This window comes from Geotrypetes seraphini, chromosome 11 (genome assembly GCF_902459505.1).
Source record: "Geotrypetes seraphini chromosome 11, aGeoSer1.1, whole genome shotgun sequence".
NCBI lineage: Eukaryota > Metazoa > Chordata > Amphibia > Gymnophiona > Dermophiidae > Geotrypetes > Geotrypetes seraphini.
The window spans coordinates 28,750,341-28,774,728 of NC_047094.1; the positions used below are offsets into that span (position 1 = coordinate 28,750,341).

At 41.9% G+C, this 24,388-nt stretch overlaps 1 protein-coding gene across 8 annotated transcripts in view; it reads left to right on the plus strand.

The window, feature by feature from the left end:
- Positions 1-21,613, plus strand: part of TMC7 (transmembrane channel like 7) — a 102,404-nt gene extending 80,791 nt beyond the window's left edge. For all 8 annotated transcript variants that reach the window (XM_033962902.1, XM_033962904.1, XM_033962901.1 and 5 more), the window contains 5 exons: positions 471-654; positions 7,092-7,222; positions 8,607-8,762; positions 18,679-18,757; positions 20,576-21,613. In XM_033962902.1, the coding sequence (XP_033818793.1) occupies positions 471-654; positions 7,092-7,222; positions 8,607-8,762; positions 18,679-18,757; positions 20,576-20,734 (709 nt within the window). In that variant the 3' untranslated portion in view covers positions 20,735-21,613. The remainder of the gene's footprint in view (positions 1-470; positions 655-7,091; positions 7,223-8,606; positions 8,763-18,678; positions 18,758-20,575) is intronic.
- The last annotated feature ends 2,775 nt before the right edge of the window (positions 21,614-24,388 follow it).

The window sequence follows — 24,388 nt, forward strand, 5'->3', positions numbered from 1 at the left end:
AGAACTCTCTCTTGAAATACTGATAACTCTCACAACAGAGAACTAGAAATTTTTAACTACTTTAGGAAGAACCAACTTGGAGAATTCTTAACTTAAAATTTAACAGTAATTTGCTTTCTTTAATTGTTCCATTGTTTTAAGGAATGTTTTATCAGTGAAAGTGCTTATTTCTATGCCTGTTCATCTATGCTCATATATCAAGGATCCACATGTATTATGGTTTTGTTGAGGTTCCTGCTGTCTTAGCAAACTTCATCCAAATTGATCTCTGGAATGTCCTGATGTGCTTCTGGTAAATTTTTTTTGTGCAACATTTTCAGCTTGTTCTAATAAGGATGTATTCAGACTTTAGATATTGTTAAAACAGAATTGTTATAGGTTTTTGAACCAATGTTAACAGAATACTTGTTCTAACAAGAAATGTTTTGTTATTTTTGGGGTTTTTTTTTTTTTCTTTTTTCTATTTTCAGATTACTGGTGCAGCACTGCTCTTTTAAGCCGTTACAGTGGTGGGGACTGCAAACATTTGAAATTCCTCAGAATGTTCTGGAAATAGTTTATGGACAGACAATCTGTTGGATAGGGACTTTTTATTGTCCGCTTCTTCCTGCTATAGCAACTGTGAAATATTTTATCATCTTTTATATCAAAAAGGTAAGGGCGAGAAGTGAAATGGGGCACTTCTAATAAATATTCATAATTTCCTTAAAGATATATCAATTACAAAAACTTTTGGACTACCAAAAATTATAACAACTATGAAGTAATAAAAGGAAGGAACAAGCTTTTTTTGTCCATATTAAGAATATAAGAAGCAGGTAGTGGCATGGAACCTTTTTTGTATTTTATTAATTTATTCATCTACCCACCCCCACTTTTTTTTTTTTCTTTTACAAATGCGCGGAAGAGGTTTTTAGTGTTGGCTGGCGCGCTGAATGCTCTGCGCTGCTCTTATGACTGTTGGAGCAACGCAGAGCATTCAGTGCCCTGGCCGGTTCTAAAGACCTCTTCCATGCTTTTGTAAAAGGGGGAAGGGGTAATGTTCATTTTGAACACTTGAATGATATACCAAATACTTAGGCAATATTTGAAAGATTAAGATAAGTAAATTATTATACAGTGTATGAATGGACTACATTGATTTATATGTTGAACACTATATGATATTGATATGATATATAGAATTTATTGTGCAAGCTTGGGGATTTTATGTATTAGGATTTATTTCTCCAAAGGCATTATACAGCGTGTAGGCAAGAAATATTACAGCAATAAATATATTCAAATAACAAATACTTATCCCTGTATTGTCTATTAAGATGTTTAAGCAGAGGAGGAACATATAGACAGAGAAGAGCAACAGGAGTTAGATAAAGGTAACTAACTTAAGGAAATGGTGCATGTGGGGTAAAAACAGTAAGCACTGCCGATGTTAGTCTTTGGGCGTGTGACTTTGTTTAGTTTAGTTTATTTTTTTTTCCATTGAAGGCTTGAGAAAAGAATGAGGCTTTGCCTAACAAAATTTTCTGCAAGTATATTTCAGAATGGAGATGGCTACCCTGGAGAAGGCTTGTTGGTGGGTGTCAAATCATATGATCTTCTTTGAAGAGAGTGTAGTTAGGTTTACTCCCTTGGGAGGACCCTGGAGATGCATAGAGGGAGATCCTATTCAAGTGCACTAGCCCATTACCTTGAAGATCAGACTTAGTTTTAAATTTAGCTCTGTGTTGTACTGGTAGCCAGTGATGTTTTTGCAGAGATAGCTGATGTGATCACATCACTTAAAACTTATATCGGTCTTGCTGCAGCATTCTGAATCAATTGGTGTTGGTACAAGCCCTTTATAGTCACACCAATATACTTCATAGAGTACAGTACAGTAATCCAGCCACAGGAACCCCAGAGCTCTGCTTGGTACTGTCATAGGTTCCATCTACTGTAGTCTCCGTCAAAGCTCACTCCAGCCCTTCTAAACCATCCCAGCCCATCCTCAATTGAATGGCCATATATGGGACACAGACTGTGGAAGTCTGCCCAGTACAGACCTCGGTTCTTCAATATATACCATTATTTTCTGATTAGATATTCTCTGTGTTCATCCCATGCTTTTTTGAACTTTCACCATTTTTCTCTCCACCACCTCCCTTGGGAGCACATTCCAGGCATCAACCACTCTTCCTCCGTGAAGAATTTCCTAACATTACTCTTTAGTCTACTACCCCTCAACCTATCTTGTTCACGAAGGCCAGCTGGAGGGATGGATACTTTACATTACATTAGTGATTTTTATTCCACCATTACTTTGCGGTTCAAGGCGGATTACAGAAGAGGATTTCTGGACATGTCCAGAGTAGGCCTGCCTCTTCAAAATGGCGGGCCTTCCCCTCCCCAGTGCATCCTGGGATGTGCCAGGGAGGGGCCTAAGGCTTTGATTGGCCCAGACACTTAAGGCTCCTCCTGCTGATCTTCAATTTGTTTTTATTTTATTTTTTAATTTTTACGTTTATTCTGCACATGTGCCCATCGTGATAGGCTCATGCAAATTTAGCGAATCTTCGCTACTCTCCGCCAACCTCATTTGCATGCAAGGTTTTTGGAGAATGACTCTCCTTTATGAAATTGCTACAATAATGGTTGCGACAGCGATCCATTGGATTTTAGCATGAAGTTTTAAGAATCTAGCCCTCAGTCTGGAGTTGGCATTAGTGGAGAGGGTACCGATAAGAGACTTATCTAATGGATGGAGTTCCCGGGGCGGAGTATAGGGACAGATAAGAGAGGAGAGATACTGAGGAGCTGCAGCGTGAATGCATTTGTAAGTCAGTAAGAGGAGTTTGAATTGTATGTGGTAATGGATGGGGAAGTAATGGAGTGCTTTAAGGAGAGGGGTGATATGGGTATAGTAACTGGCAGAATAGAAGTCATGCAACATAATTTTGATCAGATTGAAGGGGAGAGAGGTAGTTGCGAGGAGGACCTGTGAGAAGCAAGTTGAAGTGTGAGGTGATAAGGGTTTTGGTGGTGATATAGAGAAAGAAGTGACAGGTTTTGGCAGTCTGCTGGATTTGTGGAGAGAAGGAGAGCGAAGCAGTGTACATTTAGGTCCAGTAGCTTAATGACTTTCTCTGCAAAGGATTATACTTTGCAGTGGTTGAGCATGTAGAGTAGCAGGCTAAGAACAAGGGGAACATAGCTCAAATCCCACTGGAGCTCCTTGTGATCCTGGGCAAGTCGCTTAACCCTCCATTGCCTCATTTACAAACTTAGATTGTAAGCCTTCTCCCTAGCCTAAATGTACACTGCTTCAACAGCAGAGAGAGGGGGAGAGGGATTAAAAATGGAGACTAGAAGTAACCCCCCCAGGCAGTTGCTAATGAATACTTGTGGAGCTGAAGCCCCAGGAAGAGAGCACCAGTTAAACTGCCCCCCCCCCCAAAAAAAAAAAAAAAAAAAGTATATGGAAACTGCTAAAACCATAAGAACATAAGAATAGCCTTACTGGGTCAGACCAATTGTCCATCAATCCCAATAGCCTGTTCTCACGGTAGCCAATCCAGGTTCCTAGTACCTGGCCCAAACCATTTAGTTTTTTGTTTTTAATATTGAAAATCCTATTGGCAAACAGTAACATCTATGTTAATACAGGGATCCCCAAACCTACCCTAGGGACTCCATAGCCCAGCTTGAGGGCCATCAACCTATTAGGTTTTCAGGATATCCCTGATGAATTTGTATGTGAGAGAATGCATATATACTACCTCCATTGTGTGGAAATCTCTCATGCATATTCATTAGGGATAGCATGAAAACCTGACCTATTGGCAGTTCTTGGACCGAAGGTGAACTGAATACCATTGCTGCTGATTAGGATATCTACAGTGAATTGTGATATTGCTTATACTGAACTTCTAATATATGCAGATTTCTCATGCGTACTCAGTAGTACTCTGAAAACCTGACTTGCTATATAGGGTCTAGCAGAAAGCTATGAAAAATAAAAAAAGGTAGCTGTAAGAAATATGAGGACAAGGTTTATCTACAATATAGTGGGTAACATGCTTACAAGAGGCTGTGAGTTTGGAAGAGGCATCGGTTTTAGAGTTGGCCCTTTTAAGTAAATATTACTGCAGTAGCGGACATTTCTAATATTGCAGAAAGTGTGACATTTCCTAGAGTGGTATTGCTACAGGTCTGGAGCTGTTTCTTGCAGTTATATCAGAAGGTAAGTTCCTACTTTCACATTTCAAAATCATTCTAGTTTTCATTTAAAGTACAATATATAAGATATTTCATTTAAAGTACAATATATAAGATAATGAACTATATCAATATCACCTTTAGGCAAATCATGTCACAAAGTTGGTTAATAAATTTCAATAAACGTCAGTATGGCTTTTTATTTATTTTATTTATTCATTTATTTAGCCCGTCCTCCCAAAGGAGCCCAGAACGGGTTACAGGAGTACATTCATAGTATGGGTAGGACAAACTTTGTGAGAAATACAGACTTTACAGCATTTACAATATAGACAAGGGGGTTTAGGTTACAGCATTTACAGTGAAGACATAACATACAGACTTAGTAGGCATAGGGGGTTCACGGAAGTTTCGCCCCCCACATTTCGCCCCCAGCAATTCGCCCCTCACATTTCGCCCCCGCACATTTCGCCCCCCGGATGTTTCGCCCCCACACATTTCGCCCCCGCACATTTCGCCCCCCGGATGTTTCGCCCCCACACATTTCGCCCCCGCACATTTCGCCCCTGAGTGTCAGACTATTCCTCTCGCAGGCGATTTCTTTGCCGACACGACGGCAGGCTACAAATTCAAAGTGCACAGCTGGCTGTTCTCACTGCCTCTAATGTCGGCCCTGCAGCTCCGGACTTCCCCACACCTGCTCTCTCCCCCCCCCCCCCCGATCACTATTATTTTAAATGTTATGGCAGCCACGGCGCTGTATCCATCGGAGGAGACTTCTAACCTCGGCCATGAAGTTGCTGTTGCAGGAAGAGTTCCGGGGCAGGCCGAGGTTAGAAGTCTCCTCCGATGGATACAGCGCCGTGGCTGCCATAACATTTAAAATAATAGTGATCGGGGGGGGGGGGGGAGAGAGCAGGTGTGGGGAAGTCCGGAGCTGCAGGGCCGCCAGCTGTGCACTTTGAATTTGTAGCGGTTTTTTTTTTTTAAGGAGTCAGGGAGTATGCTGATGCGCCCCCGAACGCCGGCGCCGCCCCCCAGCGCGAAGAGAGTCGCTCGGCGCCGCGAGCCGCCAGCCCAAACGCGGCCCGCGCAGAGGCGCGGCCCCCCCCAACGACCAGCCGACCCCGAACGCCACCGCGAGCAGACAACCCCAACACGGCCCGCGGCCCGGCAGTAGGGGAGCGCCGGTCCGCTGCGGTCGGCGCCGCCAGCCGCTACAGGGGGAGCGCCGGCACGCGCGTTCTGCGCCGCGAGCTGCTGGCCCTAACGCGGCTCGCGGCCTGGGAGGAAGGGAGCGCCGGTCTAATGCGTTTTTTGCCGCGGGCCGCTGGCTCCTACGCGGCTCGCGGCCTGGGAGGAAGGAAGCGCCGGTGTGGTGCGGTCGGCCATTGGTGCCGGAGGGGGAGAAGGAGCCCCCAAGCGGCCCGGCCGGGAGGAGGGGAGCGCCGGTACGGTGCGCTTTTGCGCCGCGGGCCGCTGGCTCCAACGCGGCCCGCGGTATGAGAGGAGGGAAGACTACCGGCTAAGGGCAGGAATCCGATCCGACGCTCCCGGGCAGGCGGACCAGCCCGCACGTGTGGGGCGACCCGCCCCGCTCATATAGTTGCCAGGAAGAGAGTTGTTCGGTGCCGCGAGCCGCTGGCTCACACGCGGCCCGCGGCCTGGGCAGAGGTGCCGCCCCCCCCAACGATTAGCCGACCCCGAACGGCAAAGCAACCTGCGGCCAGGGAGGAGGGAGTCGGCGGCCCTGAAAGCCGGCGCGGCCGACGCCCCGACTCCTTGCAAGCCGCACCCCCCCTCCTGCACCAGCTCCACGCGAGGAGAGCCGGCAACAAGTTTAAAAAACGCCGAGGGCAGAAAGCCGATCGGCAAGAAGGCGCAGCGCTCTAAGGCGGGCGGACCCGCACGCAAGTTCCGGGCGGGCCGCCCCCACCGTCCTCTTCCTCATCGAGAGCGCCGTCGTGTCGGCAAAGAAATCGCCTGCGAGAGGAATAGTCTGACACTCAGGGGCGAAATGTGCGGGGGCGAAATGTGTGGGGGCGAAACATCCGGGGGGCGAAATGTGCGGGGGCGAAATGTGTGGGGGCGAAATGTGTCTGGGGCGAAATGTGGGGGGCGAAATGTGAGGGGCGAATTGCTGGGGGCGAAATGTGGGGGGCGAACCTTCCGGATCCCGGCATAGGGTAGATTACATTGCAGCGTTTACAGTGTAGGTATAACATGGAGATAACATAGCTTTCCTAGCGATGGGTGTATCTTTTTTGTCGGAGAATGTGATGGTAAATCAGGTTATATTTGCGGTGGCTTGCGAGTGTAGAGATGTTGTTTGGTGTATTAGGCGGTGCCTTTGAGATCTATCCATCTGGGGTGTAGATGCGGGTTGTTACGGAGTTGGGTTTGTAAAGAGAGGGATTTTCATGGCTTTCCCAAAGTTCCAAAGACTGTCTAGTGATCTAATGGATGAGGGGATGATATGCCATAATCTGGGTATGTAATGAGAATAAGAGCGTCTTTGGGCTGTCTCAGACGTGAGCGAACGGCCAGGTAGCAGGATCAGCTGTTTTTCTGTTTGATAAGAGGAGTGGATGATAACTAGAAAATATATAACAAATCAATAAAAGTGCCTGTCGCAGAAATTTGTAGGGTTGTGTTGTGGAAAAAGTTTATCTTTAAATTTTTCTGTTTCCTTTTTTTTCATTTCATTGAAACACACATCCACATAGTTGACTGTATGCATGTAAAAAAAACCTATACATGCATTCATAATAACAAAAGTAAAAGAAAGCACCTTATTAGAAATCGGACCGAAATCTGTACATTTATAATGTCTTGGAGCAGATCAGCTGAATGGCAAAGAAAATAGTCTGATTTTCTTTTCTTTACTGTTACAGATTGGTCTGATGAAAAATTGTATACCTTCCCCAAAGCCTTTCCGAGCCTCGAGTTCTAACTTTTTCTTTCTGCTGGTGCTGTTAATCGGGCTGATTCTGGCCTGTATCCCTGTGGGAACTGGCATTGCATAGTGAGTAATAATTTCATGTTCATCATCTATCAGATTTTATAAATATACTGTATTTATTAGAAGGTTGTGAAGGTGAGGACGGGAATTATTATTATTTTTTTAGAAATCTGTTTATTTGAAATTTTTTTTAAAACAAAAATCTTTCACAATACAGAGTCAACAGATATAGTAAACTGACCTGTACTCCCAACCCAGCTCCCACCCCTACCATATTCCCAGAAAATATATCCACTCTGTAACTGAGGACCTTACCAAGACAGGCCAAAGAGACCAAAGAACCATAGTACAACCACAACAGAAAATTATGCTTAGAAACTCTCAGAGGCGACCACCCATGCAAAAGTCCCACTCCTCATATTTACCACCAAACTCTTAATGAAGAAAAACCAGGTGTGGAATACAAGAAAATACAGATTCCAACCACAACCCCCTAACAACCAAACCCACTATCCCCTAAGTTCCCCACCTAAGAGGCATGCAATGAAATTATTAAGTAGTAGATTTAAAACAAACAGGGGAAAATATTTTTTTTACTTGGTGTGTAATTAACTCTGGAATTTGGTGCCAGAGAATGTGTTGAAAACAGTTAGTTTAGCAGGGTTTAAAAAAGGTTTGGATAATTTCCTAAAAGAGAAGTCCTAGGATAAGCAACATAAAATCTGTTTTACGCTTTGGGATCTTGCCAGATACTTGTGAGCTGGGTTGGCCACTGTTGGAAACAGGATGCTGGGCTTCATGGACCTTTGTTCTGTCCCAGTATGGCAACTTTTATGTTATGTACATGGGGCAGTGGAGGGTTAAATGACTTGCTTGGAATCACGAGGAGCTGCAGTGTGAATTGAACCCAGTTCACTAGGTTCTCAGGTCACCACACTAACTACTAGGACTCTTCCTCCTCAATGATCATGATGACTGGATCCTAAATTATCGATCACACACTCATGGCAAAATAGGCCTTATCGTGCAAATGTTCACTCTGAAGTATCCGGCAGCTTGTATCAAGAAACCATAAGGTCACAGTAATTGGGAAGAAAATTAAATTATCAAACAGCTCATTATATTTTGACTTTCATGGAGTAAGCTGACATGAAGGTAAAAAAAAAAAAGGAAAAGCTGAGGATGAGGATCAAAGGCTTCAAGTAATCATTCTTATTGGTGGCTCAACAGCTTCCCCCTCCTCCTCCTTGTTACACATTTTAATCCTTTCATTGAAAGTATAAAGATGATATCAGGAGTATATATGGTATATTTATACATTTATTTTTGATTTCTGTCTTCTTTATATAGTGTTCATACAGTGAAGAAATGAGCTATCCTGCTTATATGTAGATTTAATGTCAATGTTTATGTTCCCATCTATAATACAGCTGTATTTGTTTTACAGCATGCGGTCCTCTAAGGCATGTGGACCATTTGTTGCTTTTAACACCTCATGGGATATTATTGGATACACTGTGAACAGGATGCCACCTGGTCTCCAGAAGATCTTTAATGGTATAACATCAGAAGCTTTTGCTGTTCCCTTTTTTGTGCTTATCTGGTGAGTGCTGATCTTAATGGTTAGCTTCAGTCATTTTACATTTCCATGTAATTGTTGCAGTTTTATGATACTGTAATTATTTAGCTCATTAAACAGTGTACACTTCTCCCTCCGTATCCACGGGTTTAGGGGCAGAGCCGGTCCGCGAATATTAAAAAGCCACAAATAATATTCAGGCCGGTTCTGCCCCTAACCCCCGCTTCCCCTGGCTATTTTAAGCCCTGTAAGCCGCTCCTTAAGCCTTACCTGGTGGTTTAGCAGGTTTTTAGGGCATGAGCGATCTTCCCATGCTCCTGCCCCATGCAGATCGCTCATAGGAAATGGCTGCCTTGAGCTCCCGTTGTAGTCCTCAGATCACTTGGAAATTCGCCGTTGGTCATCCCTTGTGAGATCCAGTCGTAGAGCAGTGCTTTGAAGGGCGTGGGAGCCGATTTCATAATGATGGGTGGGCAGTTGTTGAGGCGGCAGTAAGAGTTAGCGTATTTGTTGTGGAGTTTGGAGGAATTGGAACCAATTGGGGTTTTCAAAGTGATCCCAGTACATGTCAGTTGGGATGGAGTCTGAATGGGGGTTAGTGGTGGGGAAGGGGAGGTTGGGGGAAGAGTTTTGGAAGAGTAAACTTAGCATGAGGGCTGCGTGCCAGTGCCAGATGGGGGGGAGGTGGGTAGGTAAGTTTCAAGTTGTTCGGGCGGGGGGTGCCGGTTCGTGCAGGGGGGGGGCTTTATGAAATCTCTCATGCATATTGGTGATGGGGGGCAGTGCCGCTGGCCTCGGGGGGGGGGGGGGGGACATATCAAACGAGTTTACATTATTTCCTATGGGGAAACTCGCTTTGATATACGAGTATTTTGGTTTACGAACATGTTTCTGGAACGAATTATGCTCGTAAACCAAGGTTCCACTGTATCTAGGAATTCCCCTCCTCCTCCCCCTATTTTATATCCCCTTCCAGTTTAATTCACCTATTGCATTGATGGTCCTAGGCTAGGGCCCAAGACTCCTTTATAGGGCCTTGCTATCGTGGATCCTGAATCTGGCCAATAGATGTCACCATTGTGCAATAATTATGCTTTCCCTGGAAGCTGTGAATGCTTTCTCTGCAGCATCGGAATGAAAGGTTTGACTAGAGGATTGAACTGGGGACCTGCTGTATGGCAGTGCACAGCACATCTTGTCATCAGGTTAACCAATCTAGTTCAATTTTCAATCAACATATTTTAAAGCCTGTAATTCGTTGATTTATTTGATTTAGCAGGAGTAGCTCACAGTAAGTTTCATTCAGGTATAGAAGATGTTAGTTTTGAACCTAACGTAGTAGAGGGTTGAGTGACTTGCCCAAGTTCACATGGAACAGCAGTGGGATTTGAATCCTGGCTTTCCTGATCCACACTAAGGCTTATGGTTTATTTATAATTGATAAAATTGCCTACTTTAACAAGTAAATCAAGGTGATGTACAGTTAAACAAATATAAAAGCAGAAAAGAACTCCATCAAAATAAAGAAAAACACATCACACATATAATTAACTCATTCAATCAAGTATGTCATTCAAGTATAGTATATCACTTGGTGGCAGTCTCATAACATCCGAAGCCTCTAAAAATCTGCCAATCCTTATTTAGTCTCCATAAATTTCAAAGGCTAAGGTAAAAAGACAAGTTTTTAAATTCTTTTTTGAATAATTCAATTAGGATTGTGAACGTAAAGATAATGGAAGATTTTCCCATACGTATAAAAATAGTGCAAGGAAGTAAAATGCCTTCTTTCTAGTGGATTCATAGTACAAAGGTCAATTTAAAAGTTTCCAGCCTGACCAAGAAAGAGCAAGATTAGCATCGCAATTCTATAGCTAACTGGCAGATGGCATTGACAAACTTCTACAGCTAGATTTTCAAGTAAGTCTGATATTTAATTTTGTCGTGTCAGCCTTTTAAAGTCAATAACTGCTTCACTTAGAATAAATAGGCAAATTTGAGTTTTGCACCATGATAAAATTCCTTCATGTGAAGGGAAAATCGCCTACCAAAATTAAATCTGAATTAGACACAGTGTACGGTGATGCTTCTCCTTCATTTTCGGTGGTGAAAATGTGGGCTGCCAAGTTTAAATGTGGCAGGACAAGCATTGTTGATGAAGAACACTCCGGACGTCCAAAAAAACAGCAACGATTGTGGTTTATACTGGTTACCTTCTCTACCTTTGTAAATGTTTTCTTTAAAATCTCTCTGGCACATAAATAAGATCCAATGTGGTCACATTAGCAAACTTTTAATTGGGAGAGGTAAAGAAAATAATTGTCTTGCAGGACAGAAGAACTGGACCTTCAAGAAAACAAGAGTAGCAAGATAGGCTTCTCATAAATGCTAATGTGCGGGCAATTATATTTTTTTGCCCCTGGGCATCTGTCCTATCTGTAACAATCTTGCATCTTTATGTTTCTACCATAACCAACAGGGACTATCTTACATGGGCCCCTTAAGCTCACTGCTTGTATGATTCTCAGCACTTTGTTTCAAAGTTCCTTTCTACATTTTTTTTTCTGTTCTGATAACATACATTTTATGAGGAGTCATGAAAGGGTCAGATGGAAAGTTCAGAAACAGCATCTGGGTTTTTGTAGAGATTGCAGTATTCACCATTTCAATCAATCATTACTTTCAAATTAACAGAGGCCTAATTAGAACCTCATTAGCAGCATGAGAGACTTGACTCTTCAGCAATTAAAAGAGCTGATTTATATTTTATTTCCAAAAGCTATGATTCTATCTAGATAAATATGAGAACTTGAAATAAACATGAGAGAACAAAGAAAGTTTCTGGCCAGAATTAAGCTAACCAAAGGTTATCATAAGTAATGACTGTTTATGTCCCTATCCAGTCTATGTTACAAGAAACATATAAAAAATTATCCCCTAAGACCAGTCAGTGGACTTTGTCACTCTGGAGGTCAAAGTTCAATATTTTCATTCTCTCCAGAAGTACAAATTCCCTCTTTCCTTATGTGTGTCTTCTTGAGCTCTGACTTGTTTTCTTATAGAAGTATGTGTGTTTTATATTATCCTAGCTATCATAGAGCATCACAAGTTTTAAGATGAATTGTACTATTATTTATCCTACCTTTTTGGTATAATACTTATCAGAAGCAGAAAACCTGTGAGGGAATATGTGGGACCATTGGATGATCAAGGAGCAAAAGGGGCACTCGGGGAGAATAAGACCATAGTGGAGAGACTGAATGAATTATTTGCTTCGGTCTTTACGGAAGATGTAAGATCTACCTGAACCGGAAGTGGTTTTCAAGGGTGATGATGCAGAGAAACTGAAAAATATTGGTGAATCTGAAAGATATACTAAGCCAAATTGACAAGTTAAAAAGTGATAAATCACCTGGACCAGATGATATACAACCCAGGGTACTAAAAAAACAAACAAACTTGAAATTGCTGACCAGCTGTTAGGGATCTGTAACCTGTTGCTAAAATCATCTGTAGTACCTGAAGATTGGAGGGTGGCCAATATTATGCCAATTTTTTAAAAGAGTTCCAGGGGATATCTGGGAAATCACAGATCGGTAAGCCTTACTTCAGTACCAGGCAAAATGGTAGAAACAATTATAAAAAATAAAATTGTGTTACACATAAACAAACATGATTTAAGGAGTCAGAGTTGGCATGGGTTCAACCGAGGGAGATCTTGCCTCACCAATTTGTTTGACTTCTTTGAAGGTGTGAATAAACATGTGGATAAAGGTGAGCCAGTTGATGTAGTGTATCTAGATTTTCTGAAAGCTTTTGATAAAATGCCTCATGAGAGTCTCCTGAGAAAATGAAAGAATCATGGGATAGGTGACAAAGTTCAGTTGTGGATTAGGAATTGGTTATTGGATAGAAAACAGAGGATAGGGTTAAATGGTCATTTTTCTAAATGGAGGAGAGTAACGGTGGAGTGCTGCAGGGATCTGTACTGGAACGGTACTAATTAACTTATTTATAAATGATCTGGAAATTGGAGCGACAAGTGAGGTGATAAATTTGCAGATGACACTAAACTGTTCAAAGTTGTTAAAAACACATGCGGATTGTGAAAATTGCAGGCAGAACTTAGAAACTGGAAGACTGGGTGTCCAAGTGGCAGATGAAATTTAATGTGAACAAATGCAAAGTGATGCATATTGGGAATAATAATCCGAATCACAGTTACCAGATGCTAAGGTCCATCTTGGGGGTTAGAACCCGAGAAAAGGATCTGGATGTCATTGTAGACAATACGATGAAACCTTCCATCCAGTGTGTGGCGGTGGCCAAAAAAGCAAACAGGATGCTAGGAATTATTAAAAAAGGGATGGTTAACAAGACTAAGAATATTATAATGCCCCTGTATCGCTCCATGGTGCGACCTCATCTGGAGTAGTGCATTCAATTCTGGTCTCCTTATCTCAAGAAAAATATAGTGGCACTAGAAAAGGTTCAAAGAAGAGCGACCAACATGATAAAGGTGATGGAACTCCTCGTATGAGGAAAGACTAAAAAGTTTAGGACTCTTCAGACTGAAAAAGAGATGCCTTAGGGGAGATATGATTGAAGTCTACAAAATCCTGAGTGGAGTAGAACTAGTACAAGTGGATCAATTTTTCAATCCATCAAAAATTACAAAGACTAGGGGACATTTGATGAAGTTACAGGGAAATACTTTTAAAACCAATTGGAGGAAATATTTTTTCACTTGGCGAATAGTTAAGCTCTGGAATTCATTGCCAGAGGTTTGTGGTAAGAGTGGATAGCGTAGCTGGTTTTAAGAAAGGTTTGGGCAATTTCCTGGAGGAAAAGTCCATAGTCTGTTATTGAGAAAGACATGGGGGAAGCCACTGCTTGCTCAGGATCGGTGGCATGAAATGTTGCTACTCCTTGATTTTGGCCAGACACTAGGGACCTGGATTGGCCACCATGAGAACGGGCTACTGGGCTTGATGGACCATTGGTTTGATCAAGAAAGGCTATTCTCATTTTCTTATGAAAACGACTGTATTGGCAGGAAAGGTGATGGCTACAGTCTTTCAGATTTTCTACAGGATAATTTTTATTGACTATCTGGAAAAGGGAAAAACCATTAATGGTGAATACTATGCTGACTTATTACAGCATCTAAATGCCACAATGAAGACAAAATGTCCTCATTTGGCCAAGAAGGAAGTTCTCTTCCACAAGGACAATGCACTAGCTCACACATCAACAAGTGTGATGGTGAAATTGCATGAATTGCAGTTTGAATTAATTCCCCCGTTCACGTACTTTCCAATTTTGGCCCTGTGCAACCTCTTTCTGTTTCCGAACCTGAAAAAATGGCTGGCTGGGAAGAAATTTTCTTTGGATTTTGGCAGTCATAGATGCTATAAATAGCTGTTTTTCCAGTTTAGACGTTTCATATGGCATGAAATGTTTGGAAAAACGTTACAGCAATTGTATTGAGTTAAAAGGAGACTATGCTGACAAATTACATTTCTCCCCTCTTCCTTCCCCCCCTAAAAATATTGTTTTCTTGATTAGACCGGAATGCATCTGATCTTCGAAGAATTTAATTAATGATCGTTTATAGAACAAAGAAATAGGGTTGGTGTATAAGGATGGGTTAATTGAGCTAAATAATAAGGTATACAGGAAGTCCCTGGATTATGTCAGACTCATAGTTACGAACGGGGTCCTGCATCTCCCTTCCATCTGGCAAACACAAACAAAATATCCAACAGAACTGCAGTGATATGTCGAACAAGGAACAAAAGAAAAAAACTGCAGGGATGGGGTACAGGACGCCAAGCCTTTAATAAACATTAATATGAATGTGAAACAGTTTGTATCCAAACAGGTTGGAGAACTCAGACCCGACATGGTCCGTGTTTCGAAGAAACACTCCTTCCTCAGGGGTCGAAACAGGTATCATAAACTGGGAAACCTTATAGATAACAACTGGAAACAGTGATATTGTGAGCAACTAAACAGACTGGGTAAGCTCCTTCACAGTGCAGGTGTGAAAGTGAAGTTCACCGTGTCGGCTCCGGATTCTCCAACCTTTTTGGATACAAACTGTTTCATGTTCATATTACCGTATTTTCACTCATATACCGCGCACCCGTGTAAAACGCGCACATGGGTATAGCGCGCGGGAAACTGTAATTTATGTAAATAAATTTTTATATACCACGCACACCTGTATACCACGCATGCCACCCCGACTCTCCTTTCGCCCGCCCCGACTCTCCTCTCCCCCTTCAAGTCCTGTCCCCACCCTGAAAGCCTGATGCCCCCCCCCGACGTCCGATTCACCCCCCCCGCAGGATCGCTCGCACCCCCACCCCGAAGGACCGCTCGCACTCACACCCGCACCCCCACCCCGAAGGACCGCTCGCACCCCCATAGCCTCCCGACCCCCCCCCCCATCATGTAGAAGCTCCTACCGTTGTCCTGCTGCTTCCTCTTGGTGGTCCCGGCCCTTCTGTGAGCCCTGCGTCTGCGCTGCTTCCTCTTCTGGCGGTCCCGCCCTTTCTCTAATGTCAGAGAAAGGGCGGGACTGCCGGAAGAGGAAGCAGCGCAGACGCAGGGCTCACAGAAGGGCCGGGACCGCCAAGAGGAAGCAGCAGGACGACGGTAGGAGCTTCTACATGATGGGGGGGGAGGGTCGGGAGGCTGTGGGGGTGCGAGCGGTCCTTCGGGGTGGGGGTGCGGGTGCGAGTGCGTGCGAGCGGTCCTTCGGAGTGGGGGTGCGGGTGCGAGTGCGTGCGAGCGGTCCTGTGGGGGGGGTGAATCGGATGTTGGGGGGGGGAACTATGTTAAAAAAAAAAAGTTGTAAAACATGCTCACGCGTATAGCGCGCAAGGTTATGCACGGTTTGTAAAAATCGTGTATAACGCGCGTGTTATATGTGTGAAAATACGGTAATGTTTGTTTATTAAAGACTTGGCATCTTGTACACCATTCCTGCAGTTGTTTTTTTTTGTTCCTCTCTCATGTCCCAATGTGCCCCTCTCCCTCCATTTTGTGTCCCAAGTTTGTGCCCGCCTCCTGTGGGTGTTTACCTGTTTTGGTTGGCTCCCTCCTCTTCCTATCAGCCGCACTTGTTTCTCTTCACAAAGACATGGGCTGCAGCTCCTACATTCGGCTCACCCAGAAGCCTTCCCTCTGACATTGGATGTGTTACTCCCCTCTTCGAAGTAACATATAGGAATAAAACAAAACATAAAGGAAAAAAAAAATACCTATTTTATTAGACTAACTTAATGTAGTTTACCTAAATATGTATACTCTAGGGGAGAGGAGGGACAGGGGAGATATGAAACAGACGTTTAAATACTTGAAAGTTATTAATATATAACCAAAACTTTTCCAGAGAAGAGAAAGTGGTAAAACTAGAGGGCATAATTTAAGGTTGCGGGGAGGAAGACTCAGGAGCAATGTTAGGAAATTCTTTTTAACAGAGAGGGTGGTAGATGCCTATAAATCCCTCATGAGGTAAGTGGTGGAGAGGAAAACAGTGAAGGAATTCAAAAAAGCATGGGATAAACATAGAGGATCTCTAATTAGAAAACAAAGAATGTAAATTAAAGAGCTTAGGCTGTACTGGACAAACTTGCACAGTCTGTGTCCTATATGTGATAATTTGGTGTAGGATTGGGCTGGGGAGTGCATCAATGGAAACTTTGCTAACTTGGAACATGAGGATGTTACTGACCAGACTTTTATGGTAGATATCATGCAAATAGGATGGTTGGATAGGCTGGAGTGAGCTTGGATGGCAACTTCAGCATTTGGAACCTAGGACAATACCAGGTGGAATTTACAGTCTATGACCCAGAAATATCAAAGAAGAGACAAGTTAAATTAATCATGTATTTTTAATGGGTATAACTAACATAGAAACATAGAAAATGACGGCAGAAAAGGGCCATAGTCCATCAAGTCTGCCCACTCTACTGACCCCCCCCCCCTAATTCTAATCTCCTAGAGATTCCGTTCCTAATGACCCAACCCCATATTCTACCCTCTTAGAGATCATCCTAGAGATCCTACTAATGGGCAGACTGGATGGACTGTTCAGGTCTTTATCTGCTGTCATTTACTATGTTGTTAGCTTTCAAAGGTAACCCCTTCTTCCTCAAATCAGAAATAAGCAAATGTTGGCAAAATCTGATTGGCATTACTGATTTTGCCAACATTTGCTTTTTTTCTGATTTGAGGAAGGAGGAGTTATCTTTGAAAGCTAATCATAAACTACATTAAGTTAGACCAATAAAAAGGTATTTTTTTTCTTTTATGTTTGCTTTATTGCTTTATATTACTTTGTACAGTAGATAACCAATGTAATTTAACAAGCAAAGGGTGATGTAGAATCCCTTATTTTGTATGACAGAGAAATCATGCCTCAATGTTCTGAAGTGTTTGCAATCATTTTAATTATATAGTCTATAGTAATTCTATAGCTTTTTCCCCTTACCTATTGATTTTCCCCTTTTACTGTGCTCTATTCCTCAAAGATTGTAGTTCTAGCCCTTCTTCCCCATCTGTGTGAAGTTAGTTCATATGTTTTGTTATGTGTTTTATTAACCTACCCTGGCCTTATTTAGTACTTCTTTTTTTTTATATATTCTTTATTCATTTTCAAATCTTGCAACAAGTGTACAATATTCAATCAATTAATTCGTACAAAATCACTTGACATTCTTAACATTATTATTATTAAATGCATATAAAAGAGACCCCACCCACACCCAACCCATTCATCAGGAACAAACCCATTAAAATACAAGACATACCTCCCCAATCCCACACTAAAAATATTCCTATGTAATAAAAAGGTGTCCAAGGTGTCTAATCATTAGAATATGTAATCAATGGCCCCCAAATCTTTTTAAAACTATTGTAATTGCCTTGCTGTATAGCAAGCATTCTCTCCATTTTATAAATATGACACACTGAATTCCACCAAAAGGTATAATTAAGTTTAGTATAATCCTTCCAATTTCCAGTAATATGTTGAATGGCAACCCCTGTCAATATAAGCAAAAGCTTATTGTTATTTGTTGAAATTTGACTCTTGAATCTCATAGATGTACCAAATAAAATACTTATTTAGTACTTCTAATTTTAATTTGTTTTTATGGAAAATTTTTTACATTGTACACAGCCTAGAAATTTGATTAAGCAGTATAATTTTTTTTTTAATAAACTTGAAACTTCTTCAAAGCAACTACTACCACTACTATTACTCTGCACTCTAAAATATTAGACAATTTTTCTGATGTCTTAGGCAAGTATTTTATGTTGATTTGCATGTGTTTAAGATAGCAAATAGGGATGGGCCATTGAAGTCCTTTAACATTCGTGATACCCATCAATTTTAAATGTAGATATAGGTATAAAATCACCTTACTCTTGTGGGCCAACACTTCTTGTTGCTGTGCCTCACCAGAGGGAGAGCACCTGTTGTGGATGGAACATATCTCAGACCCTGTGAATCACTGTTGAACTGAAGGTGTGCATTTGTGTCCTGCACACCTTGCTTAGTTTTTCAAGAAGCTGTGCATGCTCCGTATAATGCAGCATAGAATTTGGGGGGAGAATGGGGGGGTGGAGAGTGGGTATCCACACTGTTGCTATTCCTGCCAATTGCTTTATGTAGGCTGAGAAAGGAAAACACACCTGTGTAATGCTTGTAGGATGCACCTTAAAACAAATGATTTCTTCTTATTTCCTTTGTGTTGACTGATGTTAAAACCAGTTTTTATTTTGGGATAGACACAATCTGAGTATTGATTTTGCTCTTACAAAAAAGAAAAACCTTAACTTTCCTGCCACCAAAATCAATTAAGAGGAGTCATTTTACGAGACAGTCATTCTATGAATACTTACAGTTCTTTCTTTCTTCTAGCCTCATTTTGTTCTATTTCATTGCCTTGGCTGGAGCACATAAACGAGTTGTAATGCAGCTCCGAAAACAATTGGCTTTGGTAAGATCTGCCCCTAAGGTTTTGTTGTGGGTTTTCGCTTTTTTTAAATGATTTGCTATTTTGTGGTGTAGCACTAATCAAGTGTGTGTGTGATGAAGAATCTTTGTTCAAAAGCCTGAATAGCATTTATTTGCATTAGCAAATAAGGGACTGATTCTATAAATAGGCATCCGATTGTAGGCGGCAGTGGGTGACATACCAATTAGAGAGAATGACACGGTGACAGTTACCCGCCGAAACGGTGGGGGGATGGGAAGTGCTTACTGCGGGCATGGGGACAATGCCATCCACCGCCCCATGGAGTGGTGAATGACCTTGTCCCCGCAGTTAAGGGAGGGAAGGCGCGTGGTCATCTCCCTATCTCCGGCCAAATCTATCTCTCTCCCTCCCCCTTACCTTCGCGGCGCTTTAGAAAAGAAGCTTCTGGTTGCGTCAGAGAAGAAGCTACCGCTCACACACACACACACAACTGCAGGGCGGCACAGGCAGGCTTCGCCAGCTTCAGTTTCTTAAAGTGCTATGAAGGTAAAGGAGAGGGAGATAGATTTGGACGGAGGGAGGGAGAGAAAGGGCCGCACGCATGATCGGTGACCGCGCGCCTTCCCTCCCTTAAATTTCTTTATGCAACGAAGATAAGAGGGAGGGAGATTCTCGGGCTGCTGAAGGGTGGTGAGGTGGCGAGAGGGAAGGGTAGATGCTGCGGAGACGGTGTGGTGAAGGGGACGGTGGTCCGGTGACGGGGACAGATATTTTCCCCATTCCATTCTCTAATACCAATGTCTAGCAGCCAATCGGGACATATGTTTAAAAAAAACAAAACCCAGAGGCAGGCTGCCTACACTGTAGGCATTTGTTGCAGGTGCAGGGAGATGTCTAGGGACACTTAAGCTCATCCAAGGCTGGGCATGGGCATGGTTTCATTCGGAAGTGGCCTTGGGCAAACTTTAAAAGCCCTAGGCATCTCCCTAGGGCTGCGACAGATGTCTGAAATGTAGGCTAGTAAAATGCTAGTCTACTAGTCTACATTTCAAAAGCTAAAATTAGACGCGGCTGGCTGAGCTGAGCAGAGCATGGCAAGGGAATCTGATCAGCTGAGCTGGCAGGCCTCCCTGAAGTCGCAGCTTCAGGGAGGCCTGCCTGCTCATCTGATCGGGTGAAATACCCCTGATGCGATCAGCTGAGCGGCTGCATCAGGTGTCCCCCCCCCAAGTACCCCTGAAATCGGCAGGAGGGATGCCCACTCCCTCCTGGCCCACGATCACCTGATTATCCCCTTCCCCCCCTGGTGAAGCACAATTGGCAGGAGGGATGCCCACTCTGCCAGGTGGGAGTGGGCATCAATCCTACTTGTCGGGGGTCCCCTGTCACAGCCACTCAGCTGATCACGGTATTTTCCCACTGATCGGCTGAGCTGGCAGGACTCCAGCTGGCTCAGCTGATCGTGGATTCCCTTGGTGCGATCAGCTGGTGGCAAGGGATCCCTCAATCAAGCAGGTACTATTCTGTAACTGGCACAAGTGACATGGTCGCCGGTTAGAGAATCAGGTGGTTAGGCGTCTGTCTGTTAGGGCAGACATGATTATTTATAGGATGCCAGTGTGCAATTCTCAGCCACTTCTTAGGTGTCCACTGAGAGTGGCATCCTATACAGAATCAGCCCCTAAATGCAGTGTTGTTGACTTGTGCTTTGAAACATTATAAAAACATTCCATAGAAAGGTTATTTTTTAACAGAAGAGGCCCATTGATTTCTTCAAACATACTATATGTAATATAATTGAAAGACTTCATATAAACATGCTTCAATCTTTTATTACAGGAAGGAAGAGACAAACTTTTTCTAATCAGAAAACTAGCAGAACTTCAGACTTCCATGTCTAAAATGCCCACAACCCAATCAAGTACATTTGATTTGAAGACGAACCAAACACTGCAATACCTCCATCCACAGAAGCTGCAGGCAGATGTTCATGTATAACAGTTGAACATGTGGTGTGGACATCAGCTGATCTTGTTCTAACATAACAAGGACAACCAAAGTTTTAATACAGTTTTAAGTCTTGCTGTAGAAACTTAGGGCTCCTCTAACTAAACCGTGGAAGAACTTCTTACCACAAGTTGGCACGGTAAATGCTCCTATTCTGATTCAGTTCCTGTGAGCGTCAAAGCATTTATCTCGCCAGCCTGTGGTAAGAAGCTTTTCTACATTTTAGTAAAAGCCAGTGTTAATTGGTTAATATCTTTAAAATTAGAAAGTCCAGAAAACTGTTGAAAGAAAAGAATACACGACAACAGGTATTTTGTACTGTAACACTTTATCCTTTTAAAGTCATTTGAATTTTGTAGTGCTTTTTGTACTTTCTAACTTTGAAATGTACTTATTTTAATTCATATTCTGTCTGTCATGGCTTTGGAAATCTTGAGCTAAGGCATTATTTTTGGAGTGCACTATGCATAACAGACTTATTTAACTATTTCTATGAAATAGAATTGTACATACACAACAAAAGTAGAGAAATCTATATGGCCTCCCTGCCTAAAGACAAATCATTTGCTGTCCTCTTTCTGTTGAGTTTTGTGGGGGTGCATATTAGGTAAAATAAATATTTTTGCTGTGTTCCTTTGTTTAAAAAATAATAAAATGTACTTTTTATCAGGTTAGTCCAAAAAGACTGAAATGTTAGTTCTTTTACAGATAATTTGCACATGAAAGAAAAGATAAGATAAGATATTCAAGTGTTCAGACTAATTGTGTTTATTATGAATATTTGTACACTTGATGAAAGTTTTAAAATGAATAAAGAATTATAAAAAAAAAAAAAAAAAAGAAAATTGTAAAAGAATAAACATAAATTTTTGCAGTGGAATAAAACATCATTGTAAATGGAATGAACTAAAGAAAAAAGGCATGTATCTACTCTGGTATGTATTAATCACCTATATCAATCAGAAAATGCTAAGAGAGGTTCAAAAGTAGTGTCCCATTTTATACCAGTGTACCTCAGTTAAATGCAGTGTGGAGGGTATTCAGGGACTCATTCTGGCTTTCTGGGAATGAGTTGATATCCGAGTGATACTTGTGAACATTTTTGTATCCCTAAAGAAGTTGGGCAATTTTTTCCTTTCCTTGGTCTTGGCAAAAATGACCAAGAAATAACTGTCCTCTGCTTATGTCTTAGACATTGCATTTGATCTTTGCCAGAGGGACAGGAAATGTGATCTTCTGCAGTAGGTACTGAAAATGTAAATTAGGAAGGAAGATATTTTGTATTGGTTGTTTACATCACAAGTGGGTAAACTTTTATATAATAATTTGCTAAAATTTGTGACATTTGGTTTGATTCATTAACATAAACCCTGTTGAAGTGTGTCTTCAAAATTTGTAGTTCCAAAGACAAAGTTCTCTGTTCAAGAAGAGAATGTTGTTCAGAATATTTTTAATGGTATAAACAAGAGGTAAATGACAGTACATTGAATTTGCACTAAAGTTTAAAGGGCAAATGGCTAAGCTTTATGTAACTATGAAACCGTTAAAAGAAATTTGTTTAAAAATTATTTCCATGTCTAATATCTGGTCACACTTGGTTTACGACTCATTCTTGATATGCTACTGAAGTATGTGGATGACATGATTACTTCTGCTCTTGTCTACGTTGTATGATTTTTTTTTACATGTGTTACTACGTGCGTGCTAGGATGCATTTCTGTAGCTTTTTTTTTTTTTAAACAACTTTAAAAGATGAAAGCATAGTTCACTTTATAAACAATTCTCGCATGGAACTTAGAAATCAACTCGCTCATATAAAGAAAGTGTTCACCTGTGCCCTATTTTAAAGGGCCTTTTTTTCTGGGTAGGTGGAGATGGACAGTTTTCAGGCCACCTTCTGCAAGCATTATGTTTACATAAAAGCAGTAGGGCGAAAATAGAATTTGAAACCTCTTGATTTTTTTTTTTTTTTTTTTTGCTTCTGTTAATCTTCTGTTATGTTATACTTGGTTGCTTATTCTAAAATGAATATTGTTTTAAGAAAATATTTATTATAATTGGGGGCATTAAGGGGTCCTTGTACTAAGGCGTGCTAGTATGTCTTAGCGCGCGCTAAATGCTAACACATCCGTTATATCCTATGGATGTGTTAGCATGCGTTAGTATTTTGTACGCCTTAGTAAAAGGACCCCTAAGTTACTATCTATGTTTTTTGTCTGGTGCTTTGCTTGCACTTAATTGCTCTTAATTAGTGTTACATTTCTGAAAAGCATTTGTGTGTAGGGGTTGTTGTGGGTTTGTTTGGTTTTTTTTAAATAGTACAGGTATAAGATCTTTCATCTGAAATCCTTGGGACCAGGCATATTTTTAGTTTTTGGAACTTTTTGGATTTTGGAATAGCAATGTTAAGTCAGAAAGACAGACCATAAGATTGGAAGATTAGGTTCTTACCTTAGCTAATCTTTCTTGTACACAGGAATATCAGTCTTGACCAAAGGGTATTTACCCTGCTGTACTGCAAAGTCTGTACAGAGCCTAATTTACATATTATTATTATTCAGCTTCTCCTCCTCTTACCTGGGCTATGCTAGATTTCCTCAGTCTGTATCAAAGCAGTGAGTCAGCCCTAGAGTGGATGCAAAAAAGAGAGAGGGGATGCGGGGATTCTCTTCGAGATAACACAAGTCTGTTCTGCTCAACAAAAATAGCATTAATTTAAAACATGTTGCAATGCATAACAAGGTGCAATGAAACTTGTGTGCAACCTACATCAGCAATTTGAAAGTTATTCAATTTGTACTACTGTAATTCTTCTCCTTCCTGACCGTAACGGACAGTGGAAGTAAACAAGACGTCTGATCCTCCAGACATGTCTGAGACAGAAAGCAGGTTAATGAACTGACAGGGCGGGCATCAAGATTGATATTCCTGTTTACAAGACAGAAGATTAGCAAAGGTAAGAACCTGTTCTTCCATTCTAGTACAGGAATATCAGTCTTGACCAATAGGACGTATCAAAGCAGTCCCCAGCGCCTAGGGAGGGACAAGTGAGCCTGCTGCCAGTACTACAGGACCAAACTCTGCATCCCTTCTGACTGCTACATCCACCCTGTAAAACTTGGTAAATGTGTGAAGGTGAGTCCACATGGTTGCCCTTCAAATTTCTTCAGGTGAGACAGCTGTAGCCTGCATCGAGGATGGTGCCACTCCTCTGGTGGACCTTTACTTCCATGGGAGACTGTTTTCCACTCCCAGTATAGGCCAAAGAAATTGCCAGTCGAATCTTTCTTGAAAAGGTCACCTTTGATGCTAGACCGTCCCTGTCATTCAGCACCCAGGAGCATGAACAGATGATCTAACAGGCAAAAGTCATTCGGCAGCTCTAAATGAAGAACTCTTCGGATGTCCAGGCATTTCAGGTTCTTATGTTCCTTCTTTGCCCAGGAGGGCAAAAAGACTAGGAGATGTACTTCTTGGTTTATGTAAACTGGAAACTACCTTCAGTAAGAAGGAAGGTACCATATGAAGTGAGACACCAGTTTTCAAAATCTTGAGGAAAGGTTCCCTGCAGGACTGCAATTCTGATACTCTTCTGGCTGAAGTTACGACCACTAAAAACACAGTCTTGACTGTTAAAGTCCATGA